At 35.8% G+C, this 25,941-nt stretch overlaps 1 protein-coding gene across 3 annotated transcripts; it reads right to left on the reverse strand.

Moving 5' to 3' along the window:
- On the reverse strand, positions 1-25,850 carry LOC145615324 (BEACH domain-containing protein B-like). 3 transcript variants are annotated; one of them, XM_081670390.1, is made up of 41 exons: positions 25,664-25,850; positions 25,192-25,417; positions 23,711-23,774; positions 22,446-22,680; positions 21,058-21,234; positions 19,665-19,985; positions 18,136-18,343; positions 17,447-17,515; positions 16,659-17,117; positions 16,234-16,540; positions 15,257-15,715; positions 14,996-15,154; positions 14,683-14,832; positions 14,443-14,598; positions 14,221-14,262; positions 13,597-13,941; positions 12,944-13,117; positions 12,630-12,790; positions 12,193-12,508; positions 11,675-12,107; positions 11,255-11,591; positions 10,782-10,970; positions 10,437-10,698; positions 10,150-10,341; positions 9,856-10,074; positions 8,500-8,676; positions 7,865-7,980; positions 6,460-6,924; positions 6,161-6,374; positions 5,101-5,322; positions 4,506-4,979; positions 4,114-4,431; positions 3,575-4,027; positions 3,443-3,489; positions 3,223-3,316; positions 2,823-3,029; positions 2,608-2,733; positions 2,099-2,470; positions 1,779-2,010; positions 768-1,510; positions 1-523 (listed from the first exon to the last, which is right to left on the reverse strand). In XM_081670390.1, exons 2-40 carry the CDS (start codon positions 25,311-25,313, stop codon positions 810-812), a joined length of 9,774 nt encoding a protein of 3,257 aa, XP_081526516.1. In that variant the 5' UTR covers positions 25,314-25,417; positions 25,664-25,850; the 3' UTR covers positions 1-523; positions 768-809. The 3 variants fall into 3 exon arrangements, with proteins under 3 accessions (XP_081526516.1, XP_081526515.1, XP_081526517.1); XM_081670389.1 differs by having other exon boundaries at positions 8,500-8,679; XM_081670391.1 differs by lacking the exons at positions 21,058-21,234; positions 22,446-22,680; positions 23,711-23,774; positions 25,192-25,417; positions 25,664-25,850 and having other exon boundaries at positions 8,500-8,679; positions 19,660-19,799.
- Positions 25,851-25,941: the final 91 nt, after the last annotated feature.

The raw sequence follows: 25,941 nt of genomic DNA on the forward strand, positions 1-25,941 counted from the left end.
TAGCACAATCACCAATAAACTAGAAGAGAAAAAAATATGTTACAACACAAAAATGGCTTTCTATTATGAGAGAATAAATTGTCTAGTCTGTACAAAGTTTGGGGTTAGCTTAACGCTGCTGCTATAGAAGGGGATTGACCAAGCTAATGCTACGATCCTATATCAATGATTTATGTCATCTTGCTGACTAAATATGGGACACATTTTTCTTTTTCTCTGTAACAATATGTTGATGTACAGTTTCATTTAACTGATTTAAGCTAAAAATTCAGCATAATGTATGTAGTTTGGAGGTTTAAAGCCAATGCAATGCATGAATCTGAGGCTGCCTTCCACCAGTGCTCAGCATAAAAGGACAAGGCGAGATAGTTGGCTTCTGCCACATCCTTGAAGTTATTGCTATACTTGAAGTTATTGCTAGAGCTGTTCATATGATCCTTTTGCAAGTTCCACTTAAAAATTATGAGCACCAGAGCAGCAATTTTTCCAGGGACAGGCACTCCTAAATTTTAATGATACGGTCCTGCAGAAGAAACAAGCCTTTTTTCTCGTTAAACCTTTTCAGCTATCGTTGCATTATTACTTAATATGCAGCTGTAATTTACTGACAAGTACACAAGTAATAAAGCTTGGTTATAAACCCAAAAATCAATTGTCAAAAAAACAATTAAATTAATGTTATGCTGTAAACTGTTTAAAACATAATAGTGCAGTGCAGACTAAATGATTTAAGAGAAACTTTAGTATCTCAAGTAAGATGAGCATACCTTAAACAAACTATCACAATAGATGCTGCTTCAACAGACGATCTATCCAGCTACTGAAGATTTTGATTTTATATTCCGGGGCAGGCCACCCCTTCTTTGTTGAGGGTTTTCTATAGAATACACAAGAAGATTTCCTTCTTTTGTGCCAGCCAAAAAGCATTCTTCAGGAGTAACTGTGAGTGACGTTATAACCTTACCTATTCCAGGATATTTTTTCACAACTTCCAGGGAGTTCATAGAGCGTAAAACTATTTGTCCTTGATCACCTGCGCAAACCAAGAAATCACCACAAGCACTGAGTTTTATACAGCTGAGGCGCCCATATGACTCCAAACTTGCAATGTGTTTTCCATTAATTGAGTAAAGATGCAGGCTTAGATCATCATCAGAATATAGCACAATCCGTCCATGCCGTGATACAACAAGCTTTGTCAATGCACTGCCAGATGGATGACGAAGAGACCGTACATATCGTCCCTCTCGTAGGGTATGAAAAACACATGTTCCATCCTTCGACCCACTGATAACTATGTCAAGCTCCATGCTAACATATAAGCATGTAATTATATCATCATGTCCACAAAGAATATGAAAGGGGGTCTCGGAAATGACATAATCTTTACGGACGATGTCATTTTGACTGCTTCGAACTCTCTTGTCCACTGTTCTAGAACGACAGACCTCCCACACCATTATTGTAGTGTCATAGCTCCCAGTAGCAAGTATACTTCCTTCAGAGGACACTGCATCAAAAAAGTAGCATGTATGACAATACTTCAGAGTTCAGACATTGCTTTTCTTATATAATTGTCCTATAAATGAATAGATAATATTTCATTTCACACAGTATTTAGTTCAGAAGATAAAATTTGATGTAATTGAATAAGCTCAACAAACAATTTCTAAATAAACAATGAGGTTTCAACAACTGGATCATGGAGTTGCAACCAAATGTCGTGAATGGAGAGGAAAAGAGATAAAATCTAGCAATAAAATGAGTATGATATATACCTGCAACACTGCTAACCACATCTTTATGACGTCTAATGCTCTGAACCACTCTTCCATCAGATAGAGATACAAGCTGAAAACTATTGTCCCAGTTGCCACAGGATACTAAAAAATTCTCTGAGGGTGTTTGCAAAGTAGCAAAGCATTGGGCTCCAAGTTTAGCAGTTTCAGCCAAAGAACTTCCAATATTACGAGGAGGGAGGACATCAGAACCAATCTCAAAGAATGGATCCTACACAAGGTTTTATAACTTTGTCAAATTACTGCAGAAAATAATTATCAGAATGCTTTAGAATTTAAATTGTTGATAGTCATCAAACCTGTGATCCAGAAAATGTGAAATTGCTACCAGACTGCAGTTGGGTTGTCAACCACGTCTTAACTGACATTGTAAGGCCCTGATTAACTAGGAGGACATTAGAGTCAAATACATCTACATACAATAGAGCTGATGGAGAATGACTGAAGCTAGAAACAATTGATGTCAAATTTATAGAACCAGGAGCAAAACGTAAAGGTTGAGCAATTGGAATTGGTGGTCCTCTTCTTGGATGCTTCTTTCTAAAAATCTGGATTGGAGTTTGTCCAAAGTTAGCAATTTGATCTTCAATAGCTGATCTTTGCAATTCATCTTCCATTATTTCAAGATCAACAGCACCTTCATAAGTTAAATAGTAAAAGATATTTGCCGCCTGCAACATCCAAGAAGATAAAGCTGAACTTAAAACAACCAAAAAAAAAAATAATAAATGTCAACCAGTTTAATGAACCGTTTCACCTCTCCACAAGAGGGTCCTGTGTGGGGAGTAAATGGTGAACATTATTATACCTCTACAGCAGGCTTTCCTCTCTGCTTGTAACCAAATATTAGGTCAATCCACAGATGTAGATTTGAGCTAACAAATTCACTTTCTAAAGCCTCCCGATTTCTGTAAATAAATTCTTCTGCCGATCCCTGAAACAAATGAAGCATACATTTGTTTTTAGATGCCAGAACACACAATTAAGCTTATTTAAACTCTACAAGTTACAAAATGTTAGAACCTTGGCCCACGGGGGAAGGCAAACATCACCAATAGGTTCACCATCCTGTTTAACACCCAGATGGTAGGAATTTGAATTAACAAGAAACTCTGGCATGTAAAAGAACTCAGGAACTAGTTCTTTTACATCACTTGTATTAGACAAGCAGTTGCGGAATGTGCCTTCAATGCTCTGGAATAGACGATCTGCGTGGTCAAATTTACCTCCCTGAACAAGAATTTGTGTAAGCACAAATCAGAATGTGATAGAAAGAATACAAAAAAATGCCTAAAAAGGATGATTAAAACACAAGACTTGAGAAGTTGAACCTAAAAATCTAGATGTTAATATATGCATAGCAAATTGATTGGACCATATTGACACAAATAACCAAAACTCCACTCTTCCATAGTCCACATACCTGTAGATTCCGATGCAAGGCAGTGAATGGCTCAAGCCTAATAAGGTAATAGAGCACACTCCCCATGCTGGAATAATGAGAACCATAATAGAAACTGCAACAAAAGAATATTTTTTCCCATGTTAGCTATTAATCTAATTCACATTGCTATATTTCCCTTTGCCCTTTGGGAGAGCAATTTATCCTAAAAAGTTATTGTTTAATCAGCCACAGATTATACCTGGGAATATCAGGATCAGAGAAATTTTGGTATCTATCCTCAAAAACCTGCGGAGATATTAAGTAGAAAATAAGGATCAACATATGCAAGTTAATATTATTTACTATCTAACTAGACATGAGATCCACAAACCTCAAATCTTTTGGGATCCAATGCTCCCACAGGTTTTGATAGATCCCTAAAAGTTGAGGACTTGTTGTAGTCAAGTGTCTCTGAAGTATAATCAGCCAGTACCCATGGAAAGACAGGATATTGTGTCAAGTCATTATAAGACCTTCCAGCAAGCGTGTTAAGAATCATAAGGTATTCGAAGTTGGTTATTTCCCTCCTCCTCCAGCTTTCCCTAGCAGTTTCAGCCATCTCTTGAGCCAAACGTCTATCAACAAAGGAGATAACCCCAGTCCGGTCCTTAGCACTTCCCTTGGGAAACAGTAACTCATTTCTGCCGGCAACTATAAGGCTTCCAACATCTTTCGCCATCTTCTGTGAAGAAAAATTGAAGAAAACTGGAGCAACAGAATTGCTGAAGAAAATCTCAACTGCAGTGTATTGAAGCAGATACCGAGTCCAGTGCACTGCTTTTATCTACAGCCAGAAAGTAAAACAACTGTAAAAACAGTATAGCAGCACACACAGACAAATTTCAAAGGCAAAGATACAAGTTAATATACCTTGGAGACTTCCCACCTCCAATGCCTTTTGATGCCTTTCATCTGCTTCTCCAAAGTATCAATAGCTTTATGCTTCTCAGAAACCAAATTGGCATCTGTTGGAATTTTCAGAAATTTCAGTTTCTCAGCTTCGTTTGACTGATCAGTTGTCTCCGATTCAGAATTTTTAAAAGAATCAAAAGTTCTAAAAACTGTGGACCCTGCAGTGCCTTCCACCAGATATTCACCAAAAAAATGTAAGACATTCTTTAAGACCGCCAAGTGTCCAGCTAACTTTCTCTTTGGAGTAACCATGATGCAGGGTACAGTCATAAGAGCCTGAAATAAAACAAGAGGCAGATGAGAATACAGTGTATATATTAAAATTAACAGAACTTTCATGTCCCAATTACCTGCCCACTATCTGTCTCAAAAGTAGGTGAAGAAGAGTCTTTTCTTTCATGAACTGCATCCTTCTGTTCACCATCCTTCATCAGCTCAGAAAACTGGCCATCTGTAACCTCCTCAGAATTCATTCCCTGAGAGTCATTAGATTCATTATCACTTTCACTGGCTTCAGGGTTCACCTCTTCAGTGATTCTGCGAATTCCTTTCAACAATAGGCGTTTCATTTGCTCTGGAATAGGTACACCAGCACCAGAATTGTTTTCACAAGGTGCAACTGCTGCTTCATTTTCTGAAGCATTGGACGAAGGGTGACATAATTTCTCATCAAAATGATAATTTTGTCTCAACTTCAGTCTACGGCGCCATGCATCTTCTGTCTTATCAAGTTTCCAATGTCTTGCAACACAATTTGGAAAAGGATTAGCTGACCATGGCCCTCGTTCATCGATCAAATACCGAAAAACGTGCATCCATTTATCCTGATCACATTAGAAGAGTTAAAAATAAATAAATAGCAGAATAGCAATGCAACTACGATACACTATCTAAGCAACGCAAAATGCATCAATAATCAAACGACATGAAGAGAAGTGCGCATACAGCAACAACTTGTTGCTCCTCATCACAAGCAAGTTGGAATGCAGCTCTCCTACTTTCGTCCAAAGCAAGTATTCCTCTTAAAGTGCTTTGCAACTCATCTTCAAATGCCTTTTTCTGGCCAGAGTCTGTCAGTGTGTTCTCATCAATCCTAGTCTGCAAGTCAACCAGCTGCCTCATGCGATCTGTCTTTACATCTTTTATGAATTTTGCCTCATCAGAAGCCTGAGAAAATAAAAAGAAAAAATTACTTCGTGTGTTACAAAATACACAATGGCAAAGTCACAGGAGGCAAACAACTGAGAATAGCTTCTATAATAATAATCTCCATATTCTGTTTTCTTTTGCTATCACATTATCACAGAATAATTATGAGACTTGTCATTTAGAATTTTATACATGCATGCCTTTGCAATTAGGAGAAAAGAATAAATATTTATTAAAAAATCTATAAGGGAAAAGGCAAATCACAATACATAACGACAAAGTAAAAGGAGTTAAACAACTAAGAATGGCTTTTATACAAATAATAATCTTCTTTTCACTTTCTTTCCCCCTATCACATTATCACTGAAATAATTATGGAACTTCTCCCTTAAAATTTATATAAAGCATGCTTTTGCAGTTAAGAGAAATAATAAATATTTTATTAACAAATTTACAAAGGAAAAGGCATATCACATACGTCGAGTTCATAAAACCAGGTAGGCAATTGAAGCCTATTAAATTTCTACCGAACTTTTTGTTTTGTACAAGATAGAAATAACCCCATCTCAGCATGAAACCACTAGTAACTCTAAAACGCAGCACTAAAGGTCTGGTTCATAGAACCAAAGAACAATGGATCTTTCTTAGCCAAATGTACAAAAGAAAAACATACAGCAGTTGTTCCTGATTTAAAAATCTCAACCAGCTAAACTTAAGCATCTCTCCAAAAGTTGGATGCTTTCAATGAACCTTCTGTCTAGATTTTAACAACACTAGTTCTATCCCTGCATAAATAAAATGCATAAAAGCAATTTTAAGATTGATTAAGGCAATGCATAATTAACGTGAGACCTACCGCAATAAGTACTCTATCTTTCTGAATCAAATTGTGCACAGCACCCATTTCTGCAGTTGTAGTGCCAGGATCTGAAGACTCATTACCACTATCTAGGCTAGTAGCAAGCAATGATTTCCCACCGTTGACAGTTTCCCTGATCAAATGAGATATAACATGAAAACGATTGCCATCATCAAGCATCCCATATTGATATCTGACAGCCAGCAAAGACCTGCTCAAATAAAAGCAAGATGTCATAAATGTCCAACAATGCATCACATGGAGGACAAAGTAGTAGAGATGCAACATAAATTTACCATATGAATAGCTGTAACCGGTTTCTGCTTTGCTCATCATCAGGCAGAAAAAGAGATGGCAAAAGTGGAATCACTTGCTGGACTCCTCGAGATGCTCTTTGCAGTGATGCTCTGCAAAGATATAAGATAACCAAGCGGAAAACTACCCTTGGACACTTTTCCCCTCTTAATAGCATAGCTTTGTCAACATTTTTACTTGATTTCCCTCCAAGTGCATTCCCAAGTCCTCCAGACACAACTACTGCAGCCATTTCAGCTGCAGGGATATTCAATGATTCAACCAAGCCACGTGCTCTTTGCCCCAGGGATGGCCCAGAAAAAGATGTGGATTTAGGCATAGTCTTGCCAGGTCCCTTTCCATTCATCTCACTAATAACAACCCAAAGACAGTCATATAAGCTCCACCAGTTGTCATCACCTATTACATCTTCATTGGCAGTAGGCAGCTTGTTTGCTGGTGAATTTCTAAGGAGGAAATTAAGCATGCACTGTCAGCTTACTAGAAATAAAATGACACATCGCTTAGATGAGTATGTGAATGTTGTATCTGCTGTTACATCAGTTTATATATCTTCCTCATTTACAGTCAATAACTAGTCTTAAGAAAGAAGCAATTGACTTCGGAACACTAAAGTCTCAGTAGTAGATGAAAAATTAAATAACTGCCATCTAAAAACTAGAAACACATTATGCTAGGTGAAGTATATGGATTTGCATGAGCATGAGGCATTTGATCGTAAGGGACGGAGGAGGAAGATTTTTGTGGATGACTATACGGAATAATCATATTTGGTTCATGTAGCCGACCCCACTTATGGGATTAAGGCTTTGATTGATTGATCATGCTAGGTGAAAGAAGAAAATATACACACTGACTATATATGACGCAAACCAATTCGTACAGTGCAAACTGTGCAACCACTTTGGGACAACTACATATATCTAGAGTGCAACCTGTAAAACCAACAGGAAAGGAAAGAGCTCCAACTTGCATAAATCTAAAGGAAAGAGAGTAAAAATGATATGCAGAGCCTTCTTTAGCTTGAAACACCTCTGAATCTTAGAGGAGAAGGGGGTCAACAAAACAAATAAAAATAATAGTAAAAGAGAGATGCTTAATGTGATTCCAGCTACATAGTCATATAGAATCTTAAAAAACAAAGAGGAACAGATAGGTATAAACATAAAAATAAGATAGATGGGGAGCAAGACTAATAAAAAAAAAAATAATAATAATAAATAAATAAAACAATTAAAAAAAATTAAAAAAAAAATCAAGTAAATTCACATAATTTTATATGACTAAAAATAGAACCACACCAAAATCAGTCTAAAAGATCAAGTTATTTTCAAAAAAAAACAAATGTTCAAAAATTATAAAATATAAGACACCAATTCAATTTACCTAGACATCCTTTCAACGGATTCTCCTTGCAATGCATCATGAAGAGCAGCACCCAGGTCTGTGAAACCCTCTACATCAAGTTGATCTGGAGAAAACTCTGTGCTTGTTGCCGGAAACTGTAAGAAACAATTCATAAATCACTAACTTTTTCGAATTTCAGCAACTAAATCACACTAACCAAAAAAAAGATTGCTGCATATATTATGATAATAAAAAGGTCAGTTGCTAAGTGGCTAAGCGCTAACCAATAGGAAAGTACTTGATGAGCCTTTAAAATAGAAGTGTCCAACCTTCATACTTTATATTTCATTAGAAGGATGACAAAAGGTAGGTATAGAGCAAAATTATTATACTTCATACATATTACCAGACCAAACTCAAGAAGACAGATGAGATGTTTAGCATCATTTAGTTGTGCAATAGAAGAATACATCTTGACAACCTCACTAACTAAAGCTCGCAGAGCCTAGAAGAAGGTGACTCGCACAGACAGCTGACTTTCAACTCAGAGAATACATCATATGGCAATATGGCATAGATGCAGACATAATTTATTAAACAATAAATACAAATAGTAGCTCCAGATAGGTTTCAAAAAAAAAAAAAAAAATAGTAGCTCCAGATAGATTGCATACCGGAAGCTTATGATCAATCTCAGATAGAAGCAACTCATCAATCAATCTTATGAAATACAAGGTATTATCACGACAAGGCTGAGATGCCAAAACATTTTCCTCGTGAGAGAATTCTATCAACTTCTGTAATAAATCCTCGAATATATCCCGAAGCAAGTAGTGGTATGAGACGCCAGCCTGCTAGACATTGAACTTATCAAGATAATGAATGACAACTTAAAGTAAACCAATTCATAAGACTGGTGGATTATAATATTATATGTACCCCATAAGTATTATTTTTTTGTAAAAAAATTGCTATAGGAAATATAAAAAAGCAGGGCGACAAACAAGCCTAATATTGTGTTAATGGAATCCCCTCATGTCTCCTAAAACATATAAAAACATGAGGCATCAAGGCAAAATTACTTATTTAAATCAAGATTTTTTCATTGTGTGAAGACCATTTTGTTAGAATTTCTCAACTTGTTCCTCAAAAAGCTGTTCCATAACAATGTGTTCTAAAACACGCCAGGGAAATTCTTAGACTACTGTATTATTCATGGCATTAGCGGCATGTACTGTTATCAAATCTATATCTACAAACCTGATTTCTTGTCACTATAAATATAGAGCGAATTTTACTCTACAATATTACCAAGGTCCTATAATTTGCATGTTCAAACAAATATTTCAATTATCAACAACAACGAAATGCATTTACTTTTCCCCTTGAATCTGGGGGGAAAAAATTAGGTTTAATCTAATTCAAGAAAATGGATGCTTTTCATACTTTTCTAATTGAAACGATAATATTGAAAAGCAAGGAAAGACTGACAAACAAGAGTAAGATTATTGATGGAAAAGAGAGAGAGAGAGAGAGAGAGAGAGAGAGGGGGGGGGGGGGGGGGGGACAAGAAGAAGTGGCCTGGGGATTTTAATCTATCATAATGTTATAATTTGTCCTCTGTAGAAGGAAATATTGAATGAACTGATAGCAAACTATGAAATTAGAGTAATTATTTTTCTCGAGTTTAAAGTTTCCATAAAGGTTCTATGGAAAGCATTTGTAGTAAAAATAACTCTACAATGCCTTAAACCTTTCAGTAGTCATGACAGATACTAAATAAAGTTACGCATTCTGAAAATTTTCATTACCAGAAAAATTTGATCACATGTACATACGAGTGATTTAGACATTTTATGACTAGTACCAAAATTATATTGAACCACGCAGTAGCTGAATTTCTTTAATAGCAGAAATTTGGCAATGGGAAAGGTGAAGTAACTCATCTAGTTGTTTGCCCACTTATACTACAAGACCAGAGTATATATTACCATTGAAATGTTAACAAAGTATAAAGAGTTAAGAACCACCTTTTCAAAATGCATGAGTATGAAATTCACCGTTTCCTCCAAATGTTGCCAGCCACCTTTCACAGAAAACAAATAGTAGCAAAGAACAACACAAAACAGTGTTCTCACAGAATTTAGTTCAATAATCTCGCTTTCACTTTGACCAGCTGAATCCAGTTTATAATGCTTCACTACATCAAGCTCCATCGCAGCTGTCAACCAGGCAGTCCATCCATATTCCTACATAGGAAGACACGACATTAGATGATATAAGATACAAAAATGGCAAAAATTAAAAAGCACATAAATAAGTACCATTAGTGATTCTATGTTCGATGGACTTGAATCAAGAAGATCAAGAAGATCTGTAATTATTTTGACTCTGGCCAATACATCTTTGCACTCTGACAGAAATTTGAAAATGAGAGCCAAAACCTGAGGAACAAAGAACTGAGAACTATTGCCCTTGCTTTTTTGACGTTCAGCAAGAGTTTGCTTCTGTAAAACCTACAAATCCATACCATAGAAAACAGTCAGCATGAAGCAAGAAATCGATATTATTAATCACCAAAAACCAGAAAAATATATCACCATATATTCACCTGCTTTGGGCTGGCACCACCAAGGAGTACATCAAACAAAGTGGCACATAAATGTTCTGTTAAAGGGAAACTGAATACTCTTTCAGAAATGGCCAAAACAGTGGGTTGTATTCTCGAATTGGTTCTCCTATTGATTTCTGAGAGAGATTTAGACCTTCCAACCGCAATGTTGAAAATTTTTAGTCCTTTTTTTTCAGATGGAATGCCAACCAAAAGCCTGCCTATGAACTGCAAGCTAAGCAATCTGATCGGCTCATGTGCTCTGATAAAAGGGAAAAACCATTCATTAAACGAAATTATTTTCTAAAAACAAATGAAATCTCAGAAGATCAGCATTAATCATACCTCTGCAGAAGATTTATGAATACATGACATCCACCAATGGAGTTCACCTGTTCAACAAATGGCGCCATAAGAGATTTCTGAGAGATAGCCCGAATAACCATGTGAAGAACATCCTCAACACATGCCATGTCCTGACTTATCTCAAAAAAGGCAACAAGTGCTCTGATATCCGATTCATCAATACATTGCCTGCAAAAAATGGTTAAAGTAAAACAACAATCTTAAATACTTCAAGACAGATGATATATGGAACCAGCTTGAGGAAGAAAAAGAGGATTAATTACAGAACTCGGTGCAAACAAAGAATTAAACAACCTCTTCTTCTACAGCCAAGCCACAGCCCACCCCAACCAAAAGAGAAAAATGATTAGTGAAAAAAAATACAATAACACAAGCATGTGTCACCCCTCTCCTGTAATAAAATTGCAATCATATCTAACCAACAAAATGGAACAAGAAAGACATTCTCCTACCTAAGACTCATTTCACCGAGGCTGAGCAAAAGAAGACGGATTTTCTGTATTTCTTCTTTACTGGGTCTCTCTCCAGCAGTTTTCTTTGTTAGAGGACGCAAGAAAGGTCTCCATCCACCAGAAGATCGGCATTTCGCATTATCCCAATAAAACTGGCGTATTATATCCAGGACTCGTGGTAGCCTGCATAGACTCTTTAGCAGTCTTGGATCATTATCAAACTGCTGGATCAAAAACATATATAGTTCGCGCTGAACTTTGTAAACAGTAAACACCCACACGAGAGGATTAAGAAATATCGCAGATATAGCATCTTTTATAAGAAGCTCCGACAAGCCTGGATCAAAAACCGAAGAGCATCAACTTATCTGAATAAAAATTAGCACTAACTTAAGGGGAGAAAGGGAACGATGTCCATACCACAATTTGCAATAACATTGAACAGATGTTTCAAAGCTGAAAGAGTTTCCAAATTTAGTTGCTCGGGTGGAACTGATTGCAACAGAAACCCCAGAATTGAACATCCGGAAATAAGATGCATTTGTTGTTGATTTGCTACATTTTCATCTAGGACAGAAGCTATAAGCTCAATAACTTCTGCTGTGAGACGCTCTTTTGTGATAGGTATAAGCAATGGATTTTTGTTGTCAGTTTGCTCTTCATTGTCATAAAAGTGAGATTGAGTAAAAAGAGGAAAGAACACAGATATGCCCCCAACACAGTAAATAATTTGTTGTAGCAATCGCCGAGAGCAAAGCTGTGTCCCTGCCAGTACTGTAGCTTCAAATGGATTCTTCACGACTGCATACTCCATGAGGGGTGCAACATTGTACAACGCTCTTTTGTTACTTGCCTGTAATATTCAGCCTAGCTGTGATCAGAGCTGTGTTATCAGATAATAGCAACTTTTGGAGCAGAACATAAAGATAGAAGAGAACCTGTGCATTTAGTCCAAAAATTATTTTGGGAGCAAGACCATCTTTAGTATCAAAGATCCCACCAGGCAAGGGACTATCAGATGACGGTGCAAACTCATTGTCAAGAAATGAGTACATATAGCTTGGACCCAAGGAAAAGATACCCATAACTTGCTCAGAGGTGATGGCATCATTAAACAAATAAACTGGGCCTATTTGACCAAGAAATGGTGAAATATCTTTGATGGAGTACGAAGTATTTTCCTCATCGCCAAAAGGAAGAAGTATCTTGGTGCCAATTGCACATTTTGTCAGTGGATCATTAACTTTAGGATATCTGGAAAGTTACAAAAAGAAAATAGAGAGTGTCTTAATTCTTTGACAATATTCCACTTCTTTGATAAACACCCTCAAAGCCAAAAAATCTAGTGAATAAGAAAAAAAAGATAAAAGTGCACCTGCATCTTTCAGATGATACAATATTGCCATCCAGAAAACACTTTAAAAGGCTACCCCCAGAAAATGCTCTACCAATGCTATGGGTTATGCAAAGATAATGCCATTTCTTCCTAGCAAGATTGACATGAAAAGAAATTCCGTGTCTCTTCTGGTTTATAGACTGCAAAGGACAAGGGAAAACCAAGCAATTAGATGTGCAATCGCAACCTTTAAACACCCAAAAGCTAATAAATTCATATGCAAACGAAAAAAGTTCCACAAAAGATGCATATAGAAAATAAAAACAGGGTGATAAATTTGATCTGCAAATTACCTCGTAAACTAGCTTATCCTTGGAAATTAGAGAAAAGCACCCTCTCCCGTTTTCAGTTAGGAAAGAAAAGAGTCCCATTGTTCCACATCTAGGAAAATTCTCTACCCTAAGCCAACATGAGAAAGTAAAACCCCGATTTAGAGGCCACTGCAGAGGCGTTCTGAGTACGATTCCCTGCCCAATAATAATATTTAAAAGCGTCAGGTTCCAACTTCAAGGTCAAAGTTAAAAACATATCATTCATAGCCTTGAAAAAAAAGTAAATACATTTGACACCCCATCCATCACTTCTCGTTGAAAAAAAAAATAGCTTTTAGAGCACAAAAAAGAACACTGTAAAACAGATAGTTGCAAGTCTTTTGAGAAGCTGGATGCAGGCCAGATCGGGGCCCGGCTATAACAGGTGGGGCTACTTCAATTAGGAGTATTATGAGGAGAATTTGGAGATTTACATGTGGGCTCGATATGACGCTATTGCTTCTTTGACCATGCTGATCCTCATGTAGGTGGTCTTTAGATTTTTAGGAAATATTCTATGTTTAATACTTTTTTGCCTTCAATTCCCCTCGTTTGGGACTAGAATGCAAGGGATCAGCATATAGTAACCTATAAATCAACAGAAACTGACTAGTTGATGAGACTAGCAAACTTACCGAATCATCTCCAACGAGGTCAAAAAAGGCAGTCGGCCCTTTCTCATTCAACATTGCCAAAATGCAATTCATAAGCAATGAGCAGTATTGTTGCCGCTTCCCAACTTTTTCACTTCTTAGAAGCATAAAAATTTTGCGAATATCTCTCCCTGATATACTATGGCCGCCAATTACTTGAATCAGTTGAGCGATTCTCAATATGACATTATCGTTGTCTTCTTTTGAGAACCAATCAAGAAGAAAGTTGAGCATCCCTGCACTCACACAGGAAGCTCGATTGGATATAGAATCCCTCAGTAGCTGCAGAAAGATATTAAGCCCCGCTTGCTGCTCAGAATCACTGCTCTGCCAATGATAAGCCAACCGTCAGAAACACAAAGCCATGGAAGCATTTCCACCCCCCACCCCCCCTCATAAAAAACAAAAATATGGTCAAGAGAAGACAAATGATGGAGTCAAAACCAATTCATTTATAGGGAGAGAACAGTATTTTGCAATACCAAACTCCAGATTCAAAAAACAAAAACCCTACTCATAAATTACCCCCCCCCCCCAAAAAAAAAAAAATAATAAATAAATAAATAAATAAATAACAACTGCTTCAGTTGCAGATGAAATACCAACCTCTTGTAAGAGACTTAGATAAAGAATTATTGCATCTTCATTCTGCACAGTAGATATAGAAAAAGAATTACATAAGCCTAATGCAGAAGAAATCAGAAGTTAAACATCAATAACCTGATTTATTTACATCCCTGTACAAGGGACAATCATAATACAATTGCTATTCAAATCGAAGTTCAAAAATTTTCATCAACGGGACAGTAAAAGGGTAAGGATGAGTACTTTTATTGAAGGATTCCCTTTCACATCAAATTTGCCATCCACAAGCATGTCAAGCAGTGAATTTAAAAGGCACTCACTAGCCTGACTGTGGCAATACTCCAGCAACAAACTTTGCAAAGTCTGATAACCCTTCCCTACAAGATTTCTGAACGAGGCCTGAAAGACAAAATATGTACAGAAAATATAACAGCACGAACAGAAACACTAAGACTAAGGTAAGTGGATTTAATTAGACCATACCTTTGATATGTCATTATTGGAAAGAAGACTAGTCAGTGTTTGGAGGACATCAAGGACCAATTTCTCCGCATTCATCGAATCAACAACTCCATTGAGTAAGGAGACAATGTGAATAAAGCATTCACCATTACGAAACAATTCCTGATAATACTGAAAGCACACAGTTTTGCAAATATAAGACATCAAACCAATCATGAAATCAAGGTTAATATAGACAGGAGACATCTAAGGTAGAACAGATGTGAGACCAACAATAGAGTTAAACAACATGGTGCAAAAGGAGAAAGAAAAAAGGAGCGCTATAGACGAATACCTCTTGATCCATCATCAGCATCTCTCTCATGCCAGCCAAAAGCTCAATTGACACTTCTGCAAAATCTTTTTCTCTTTCTTTTACCTGGGTAAAAGTTTCCAGGTACCTAGAACACAACTGCAACTTTGCTGATTGATCATCCTTAGAACTAGGAGCAGCCTGCCCATCCAAAATCCAAGCCCGGGCATAGTAACAAATAAGCTATCAGGAAAAAATTACCTCAAGGCAAAACATAGAAAAGAAACAAAGTAAAAGAACCACCTTCATCAGGTCAAGAATAAAACCAAGCATAAGATTTCTTAAATCTTTGTCCCAGAACAAATCAAACAAACAATCAATGCACTCTGCATCATGTAGCACCAAACTTTTTGCATCATCAGCTACACAAAAGTAGGTGTTGAAGAGCTCCACAGTTGCTCCCATGCTCCTATCCAAATTGAGCAATGCTGCAGGAATATCTGATTTGTGACAACTCTCAAGTGGGATATCCTCAACTTTGGTCAATTTTTCACTAGGGGTTGAATCATTAGACCTAAATCCTTGAGCTTGAATGCAAGCAACTCTAAGCACTCGGGACATCCCCTTAAGCTCCTTAAAAGAAGCAAGTGTTTTTTCCCTTGCATGTTGCAATATTTGAAGTAGACTTTTACAAATCACTGTTGCAATATCTGGATTCCGAGCAGAACGCTCAAGAGCATCTAATAAAGCTGAACACTCTGGCTGCCATACAAGAGAAAAAGAAAGTCAGCATGCAGTGGGAAATGAAACTTTAAAATGAACAAAGTTTTTCAAGTCTCCAGGATCCAACTTAAAAAAAAATTAATTAATTATTTAAAAAATAAAAAGAAAAATCTTAAAAGTGGATTAAGAAGACAGCAGAAACTGCCATTATTTGAATAAGGTCGCAAATGTAAATGAGTATGGCACAAAGATGAATTCGATATCCTGTAGCACCTATTGTACACGGGAGACACCCCCTTTGTGTCTTTTAAATGGTATTCTTTATTACTTATCAATTATAAAATCTAAGTAGAATCATCTCAAATTCAACATGGCTGAAATCACAGCATCAAAAGAAATGGAACCAGACCTCATCAAACTTTTCAAACTTCAAATTCTTTTAGAAATCAGCAAAAAACTTAATTTCTTTATAACAACTTTCAGATTATGTCTGCTTCTACAGGCCAGGTTGACTGACTGTTAAACAACAAAATGTACCCAGAAAAATACTAACTAACCAAATTATGCGTAGTCTCCTTAAGAGTTGCAGCAAACTCAGCAAATGAGATGACTTCCATTTGGAGACTTTCTGCTGTAAGAACCAGCACTTCATTATCAATGCCAATAATGACAGACGATAAGCAGGAACCCTTGGTTGCTGAGCAATCAACTTCAAAATCTTCCAAAGCTGCTCCAAAAAAGTTATCTGAGAAGACAAGTTCCCATATTCGTTCCGCCCGAAACACTTCAATCAATGTCGGTAAGGAATTCAAAAACTGCCTTAACGCATGCAGAGCTTGATGCTGTAAGATACACACGAACATTCTACAGAAACCAGCAAAATTATATCACTGAGTTTTTATCATAGTAATTGACAGCACCTCCATTCCAGGAGGAAAAAAAAAAAAAGTAAGAATGCTGACAAAAATGATCCAATAATAACCTTAAAAAAGCAGGCAATTCATCTTGATTTGAGAAAGCCTTGATGCAAGGAAAGACAATCAGAAGAACTCTTAACAACCATCTTACTGAAAGTTCAGAAAATAATGAAGAAACTGGCACATTATGTCGGCCAGTTGATCCATCAATACTTTCAGACATAGTATCTTCAAAAGCAACCATAAAAGAGCAGAAACTCTGGCTCAATGTAAAAACATAATGTTGCCAATATTTTATGAATTCCCCAGCAAGAGATACTGTTGAAGACTCTTTATTCCAAACTTTCTCTTCACTGTCATGCTCTGATGTTGTGGATAAACATTCCAGATTACTTTGTACAGAAATCTCCTTCCTCCGTAGCTCAAAATTTTGAAGTGCAAAAGCAGGAATGCAGAAGCTGTTTGCAAAGTTGTGCACTCTTCCATTCTCACACAAGAATTGCATGTTATTAACATTCCCATATCTAGGCATCCGTTAAGGATACAACCAAGTACTGTCGCATACTAGATATTGGAGATATTCCAGATGACTAGAGAAACTAATGTTAGAAAAAAGTAATTAAGTATACAGCCATTAACAACAATCAATAAACTTATTATAGTTAATATTATAAAGCCAAAAGGCGTACTTTAAGGATATATATAATTAATAGATATCACTATTTAAACTAGTACACGATAATGTAGCACAATAGTTTAATATAACCCATTCAAAATGTAATACAAACATTAACCTATTACATTGTATGTAGGTAGAGCCTTAGAGGGAAAAGTTGAAATGTATTAAGGATACACTGCCTCTCTAAGAACCTCCAAAGATAGCACATGAAGTTGAAATAAGGCAAGCAGAATGTTTTCATACCTGCAAAACAACACACAGTAAATAAAAAGCAGCTAAAAGGCTGATAAGAAGAATCACTTATATTACAACAAAGCACAACATCTACTACAAATATAAGATCATAACCAAATTTAAGGTAGGCCCCTCAATCAAAAGCTTATTGATATGATTCTGCACCAGCTGAAGAAGACCTATTATGGGTGCAAAAGACTAGTAATATTGTTAAAACTTTCTTATTCAGACAAACTAAGAGGTCACAGTACTCATTTATATCAGAAAGATTAGATGTTTTTTCACATTGAGTAGTGAGGTATGCAATTGATTAAAAGTATCTACCTTTCCCTGAAATTTGGAAAGAATTGGGTTTCCTTACATGCATCGTTTTCAAAGCCTGGATGCAGCAATAGCTTCTATATCTGCTATTTCACAAAAAGCATATAACTAACTCCTCATAATTCCCGTTAGAGGCTTTATCTAAATAGTTAACAGTAAACACCTTTTACTCCGTACATGAGCATATTAAATACACAAACCAAAAGCCAAAATTTAATGACCCCTATGTATAAGTTGCTAAGTATGTATTAACCAAAATGAGAGAGAAGAGAATAAAGGCCAAAAAGAAGACACCCTTTTTAATATACCTATTGGCTGCCTGTGATGCCAATGCATTGCTAGATGGAAGTCCAAGCCCATCCAACAAAACCTCAAGTCCTCCGATGCTTCTAAAATGATTCTGAGCACGAGAGTTTTCAGATAAGGCTGAATGTAGAGCCCTCAAAGTCAAATATTGAAGTGACAGATTCGTCCACTGTTCTTTTATGCTCAATCTTCTCATGACACGAAGCAGTTCTGAAACAAAATTAACTGCATGTTATACAATGAACTTTCATACTAGAGACACAAGCTTTTTTTAATTATCGCAAAAAAAAAATAATAAATAAAAAAAAATAAAAAATTATATTAACAGCTGAAAAAAGGGATTGCAAACAATGAAAACAAGCTGTCTTCTGAACATGAAGATAAAGATTGCAGATAAAGCCAATTTCTCTCCCCAACTGATTTACTCTTGAAAGATTAGCCCCCTTAGCCCATAGGTAACCTAATCCCACAATATCAGAAGACAGAGAAATTTGTGAGAAGACCCCTGGAGCTTCGCCCTATATACACACTACAAGATTGCCATGAAAGCGCATCACCATAACACTTCTCCTAATCGTTACCAAACAACACACTAATGACAGCAACAGTAAACAATAAAAAAACATGAAGAAAAAGACAAATTAATAAAAAATCAGCAAACCAATACAGAAAATAATAGAGCTCGATAAGAGATCATCTGCAGAGTGAAAGTAACACAAAGATCACTGACTGAGTAGACAAGGTCAAAAAAACAAGTGTGTTGCAAACAAGCATTATTTGACCATTAATCTAAATAAATTAGTCCTTTTTTCAACATAGAAATTGAATTTACAAATGGATTATAGACAAAGCTGAGATAATCCACTCCGAGCCATAAGGGATTTCATTGAGTTAGCTAGAATGAGGTGTGTCGACCAAAAGTGGACAGAGGTGATAAACTTTCTTCACTATTTTGCCCATTATTTGATTAGACATAAATGATAGACTCTACTTGAAAGTCGGGTTTCTTTGTTGGAGAGAGTGGCTTCTTTTAGCTTCACTTTGGACATAGCTATCTGAGCTACAAACTGTTCAAAGGTAACTTCCTTTTTCCATGTATTTATCAATTTCAAGCATGTGACATTGTGGTAAATTCAATTTGATTCCTTCACTATAAAGGACTCTAGCAAATTTCTTCATTCAATAACAAATTTCTCCTAGATAAACAGACTATTACATACCCAGCCAATGTTGTGCAAGTTTTGAGAGCCAAAGGACTCATTGCCAGATACATTGTTTTTCCTATTTCTATTCAATAAGTATATAAATACACATACAATAGACACTACCTGTAAATGACTCATCCCTAATCTCATGTACATCAGCAGATACATCTATGGTCCATTTTCTATGCACATATAGCAGAGCCCTTACAATATTTGAGCCACCATGACCTAGTTTGCTACTCTTGACATGTAAATAAAAATAATGCATGGTACAAGCTCAAATTATGATGTATGTTTAAAAAAAGGAGAGAATATGCCTACCTTACCTACTAACCAATTAAGACCACCAGCCTCCATCACTGACACGATAGCTGTCTTCTTCCATGGATACAACTTTCCACGCTGAACTTTAAATGTGGCAGAAGGATCTATCAATGATGCACCACCACTTGGTAATGAAAACGTAATACTGCTGTAAATATTAGCCATCTCATAAGCATCTGAATTCAAGTCAATGAAGCTGCAAAGTATTGACACCACATGTACAAGTAACTTTTGCAACAACTCAAATATATTCAGAGCATGATCAGACAAAGCTTCATCTCCAGCAAGAGCTCCAGCAATCGCCTTTAGTTGGACAACAGCCGCTAAAAAAAGAGTTCAATGACTTAATACGTCAGAGAAGATACACAGCTAAAAAAAAAGAAAGTCTACTTATAAAGTTAAGAATACAACAGCATAGAATAAAACTATTTTTTGTAAAATTATCAACTATAAATAAATTAATTAATTAAAAACATATTTAGAATAAAAATTTAAAAAAAAAAAAACACTTAATGCTACATGTCACAAGCATCTACTGAAAAACCAAGAGCTTGGGACTCCAAATTCAATTTGTAGTGGTCGATTCGAAAATACTTGTCACGACTATTGGCTCATCACTAAAACTTGAATACCATTTTAAACATACAAAATCTGGACCACCAACAATCCTGATCACATTTAAAATTTAAGGATATGTGATCCTTTTACAGAATTATTAGATTTTAAATGTTTCTTCTAACTTATGAAAACAACAGATAGTAATAATGCCGGTTAGATCAAGGAACACCTCAAGAATAATATGTGACACGATAGTACTACCCAGGCTCTATGGATACAAATGAGAATCCTTCATCAGACGATCAGCAATGAGCTGTTTAGAATTAAGATGGGCATATTCTCAAGCTGAAAGTGAGATGCATGATATCACCCAAAACTCAAAATCAACCAAGCACAGACCTAAATATGACCCATTTTGACCATTTATTATACATAGTATTTTGTAGGTTTGTAACTTTGTTGTAGCTACAATAATCTTAATATACAACCCAAAACCAAATACAAATTTAAATTACCAGCACTGCACAAAGCACATGTTCACAACCACCTTAATAAATGATGTCAACAGTGACACCACAAATACACCCAAATAGGGGCTAGTACCCAAAACAGAGTACCATCATAAAGGTCCCAATTCAAAAATAGTCTATGAACTCATTTATAAACCCAAGTTTATAGAGTATTTTAAGGTGAAGCTTAACTGGAATTCATTTTATTTCTGAGAAATTAAACTCATTTTGTAATTGTAGAGCTTTCAAAATAAGAGCATCAGCGCAATAAATTGTGAAAAGCACCACAATAACAAACATTAAAAACTCCTGTTACAATTTCCAGTACCTTTGATTAAAGCAACAAGTTTTTGTATCCAACCATAATAGCCTAAAATTCTGCAGTTATGAACTGAACGAACTACAATCACCAATGCTTCTAGGGCAGGTATCCCTTCTGTAGAAATCTTCAGGCTTGTGGAGACAGTAAGTGGATCATATGTAGGCTTTGAAAATCCGGTATCCACTGCATTCACAGACAAAAGGCAAAATTGATATTTTTTAAGATCATTTATTGGCCAAGCTGCCAGATAACTAGAGACAAAAGAGATATAATATAATAAAGACAATGAAGAATAATGACAAATCACTATAGATTTAACCAATGACAAGATCTTGGTAATTCTAGATGTATGAAGCCTTCCCCAAACCAGAAATACAACAAAGAAGACAATTTAATAAAGTCTATCTATGTGTACCTTTTACTACAATAATCTCCACATATAATATACACAGAGCTTAACAATTCAAGTATACCTTCAATCAAGAAATCTAAATCATAAAAGTCTAATTCACCATCTAGTCATTACATACTACTAAAAGCGAATCTTAAGGGACACTTGGCAATGTATTATCAAAAAAATTCCCGCCAAAATTATTTTCTTAAAAAATAAAATCATTGCTATATAAAAATAAAGTTACATTTAGATTATGACTTTTATTTTAAATAAAATCTAAAGTAAACCTCTTAAAATATCAACTTGCACATTATTACCATTACATATTTAAAGATTTTTTCTACTCTGTAACGGGTATGTTTTTATTGATTTAATATGTATTTAATGCGTTTTAATATCGGGTTAATCAACCCAATTATTTTTTTTATAATTGTATTTTTATTATAATTATTCAACATCCGTGCATTACACGGGATTTAACCTAGTTAGACATATATTCCAATATGATAAAGTCCAAATTCATTAAACATAAACAAGTACCTTGAGACATTTACAGGTAAAAACCAACACATGACTCTCGAAACAAACTCTACTCTCCCATTGAACAAAGTTAACCCGTAGGGACATAGTAAATTAAAGATTGAGAAGCGTAAACCAACATTGGTGTACATCACTGAACAAGAAAGCATTTATTCTTCAGCATAGTGTGTATTAGTCTATCTTGCCTCTTCATTGCCAGAAAAAAAAGATACATGACTGCGTAATCAGCAACAAGTGGAAATTGCATCAATTTCATATCGGCATAAAGTTAGCAGCCATAAAAACAAAATCAATTGACTACTTATGAACTTTGCAACTACCTATTCTGTGAAGTTAAAACTACAACCATGATTATTGAGGCTGTAGTAAGTAGGTTATCAAATACGAAGTATTATCAGAAGCAGCAAATTTTTATTGAAACCAAATGAAAGAGAGGAAAATAAAAGGAATATCAACTTACACTCGTTGACTATAGAAGTCAATTGTGTTATTTCATCAATTAGAGTTATTATAAATTCAGTTGGGTGTCCGGAAAAGCAACCAACAGATGTGTCACCAGACTGAAAGGATTGCTCCACGTCTGAGACAGTTGATGATGTACTATCTGGATATTCTCCAGTGATGATAGGCTCCCAATTGCTGTGCACGTCTACAAACTGCTTAAGGAAAACACGAAACAGCTTTCTCTTTTCCACCTAGTTTGAGCAAATACTATAAATATTAGCGTTTAGAAGAAATTAAACAAGGAACAATGACTTGCATAGTAAACATGGAACAGTAGTACAATACTGGATATTGTCAAATAATCTAAAGATCAGTTTCAGAGCAAAATTCTAGGTTAATGTGAAGCTCAATCTGAGCGAGAAGAAAAGATAAATGTATAAAGAACTGAGCATGTCTTAGAGCTTCCTTAATCAGAGCACAAGATAGAACTTGAATGCAGCAGGCTTAGTCATAATCCACCACAGGCACCCCCACAGCGCCCACAGCCCCACCCATCCCCCAACCCCCATAATAAAATTTTAAAGAGAGAGAGAGAGAGACAGTTATATCAATATAAGACTGTATAATGCCAAAAAAAAAAAAAAAAAAAATTGTATAATGCAGTAGGAATGCTCAAGAGAGAAATTAATTCAATTGATAACCATGTGCTGTAACAACTAACAAGTGCATTATAGATCAAGCATCGTGGTTTCAAATTTTTCTTGATGCACTTTTCCTTCTACTCATAATAATTGTTCCTAAACTTGGCCTATGTTTGGCTCCTCCAATAAAAAAATAAATAGATAAATAAGCCACTGTCAGTCAAGACAACAAGTTTTCCATAGGCTTAGTTTTCCCCCTCTTTATAAGATAAAAAGATACTACCAGCCACATTCTTTTTTCATTAATCAAACTTTACTTGATACATAAACTGTCTGATTTGCTCATTTTAGTTCTTACATACTTGCATTTCGCCAAACTTTGTTAGTGATTAATAGGCGAACAAGTCTAAAAGACAAATAAAACAGAGATATTAACAGCCACAACAAACTTGCATTTCATCACATAAACACATACACTTTCTGCTACCACTAACTGGGAAAGTGGTTTGATTATCCAAATGCATCAACTAAGCTTGATTATCAATCAAGCCACACATCAGCTCAGCGAATACATGTAAGAGTACCAACCCTGGAAGTTGCTGCCAATAATAGGAGTAAGGAGCAATTTAAGCACACCTACCTTATCAGCAGCCTTTTCGTATTTCCCCCATAGACCTTTTAGAATTGACTCATTGCCAGCCTCACTAAAATAGGAAACAGCAAAGAAAAGTAAGATAATATATCATGTCTCTTAACTTAATCAAGCTTAAAGAAAACATAAAAGGACACAACCTAAGGATCATTTATAGATAGCTGCCTTTGGCCAGTGAACATTAAGAAGCCTACTAATAGGAGAACATATTCCTAATTGTTCAAGTAACAACAATAGACTGATAGACCAAGTAACCAGTGCTAAAATAGCTGCAACTTTCTACGAATCAAAAGCAAGAAAACGATTGAAGAAAACATACAGAAGCTAAAGGTCAAAGAATCACAAATGACAAAACTAATTCCGCCAAGTACAGACTCTAGATTAGCCAGACAAAAGTTGTTACAGAGGAGCTCAGCTGCAAGGCACAGAGAATGATTGACTCTGTAGCTCTAGGAATTCTTACTAATGCATACCCTAGCCCCTACAGCAAAGAAGGCATGCTTATAAGCACATGAATACATGATCAAACTGCTTTCTTAAGAAATCCTACTATTCTTAGTTATTATATAATATTGCATTATGGTTCAATTTGTTCACTTTTATACAGTTCTAAGAGTCTCTAATAAACATTATTTCACCTATGGATTACAGCGACTAAATTAATGTCTCGCTTCCTGGCTCTTTACTTCTTGGTTGCTGTGAATTGATATGTCAGTCCTTGCAAATGCAGGGATAGGGGCATAGAGCACAAAGGCCTCCAAGCAAATGAGTGGAGTAAAACTGCAAAATTCATACCCAGCTTACGCTGTTAGGCTTAGGCAGATCCCCAACGTCATAAAATTCACTAAGCTTTAGCCATACTCATAAATACAATGGGCCATAACTTTTTTTCCACCTAAGGAGAAGTGGTAGACAATAGACATGTAAAGTTTGCTGCATACATATTCCTCAAGTACAAATTCACTTTTCACTGGTTTTGATTTAATTTCTCTCATTTGCTAGTCAAAAGCTCCTCCCACACCAAAGTTAGACTAAAAGACTGAAATAGAAAAACCGGAAGCAATTCATGATACGTTGCCAATAAAGCCAAAAGTCCTATTTAAACTCATGCTAAATGGAAAACATTGAAGAAATTTTCATCACCGTATCTTACTTCTAAAGTTCTAGAATACCAGTGAAACACATTACACACTTCTTCAATTGCTCAATCACAGAAACAAAAAAAACAGAAGCAAATCATAATACATTGCCAATAAAACCAAACAATCCTATTTAAAAACTTTAAAGAAATCCTAATCAATGTCTGACACTTCTAAAGTTCTAGACTACCAGTGAAACACATTACACAATTCTTCAATTACTCAATCATTCGTTTCATCAAACACATACTAACCTTTAATTTCGCATCATCCCGATACAAAACAGTAAAAACATAAACTCCAAGCAAAATAAAGAACACAGCAAAGTACCTGAAGCAAACATTATGAGCAGGAAGAGTAAAACGCTCGGCTTGCAAACCCGAGGCAGACTCCGAGTTACTGCCACCAGACGAACCCCGAATGAGGTTCGCCACACCCTTCACAAGGTGCATCCTGACCTCCACAAACAACAATCACTCCTTACAACTCGCAAAACCAATTACACTTACACAACTGCTCACTGTACCCCATTTGCTCACCACTGAGTTCAATTTTTCTACAACAAACATAGATTCCAGTTACAACAACATCAAAAACACTCCCTAAATCAGATTTTCGCAATTAGTTTAAAAATTGATAATTGATCAAATCAAATTATACACTAACAAATATCAGTAAAATCATCATAAATTAAACAGTAATATCAACATTAAACACAAAAATCGATTGCTCAAATTAGAGGATAAAGTAACAACATGAAATGAATTTGTACGTAATAACTAAGATTAAAAATGTTGCAAACCTGAAAATTAATGAAAATTTTGGATGATCTGAGATTTTAGGGAAGATCTGAAGTGATTATGATGCTTGTTTTTGATTCTTTGGAGCTTCAATGGCGTCAGTGAAGAATCGAGGAGAGAGAAAGAGAGAAAGATGATGAACAGAAATGATTTTTATTTTTTTTTCTTTACTTTTTTTATTTTGTGGGTCAGAAAATGAAAGGGAAAGCTGAAAATTATGATCTGGGTTTTTGGGTTGGATCGTGTTCGAGATTGGTAAGGCGGTAATCCAAATTGTACG

Source organism: Chenopodium album, chromosome 25, assembly GCF_948465745.1.
Source record: "Chenopodium album chromosome 25, dcCheAlbu1.1, whole genome shotgun sequence".
NCBI lineage: Eukaryota > Viridiplantae > Streptophyta > Magnoliopsida > Caryophyllales > Amaranthaceae > Chenopodium > Chenopodium album.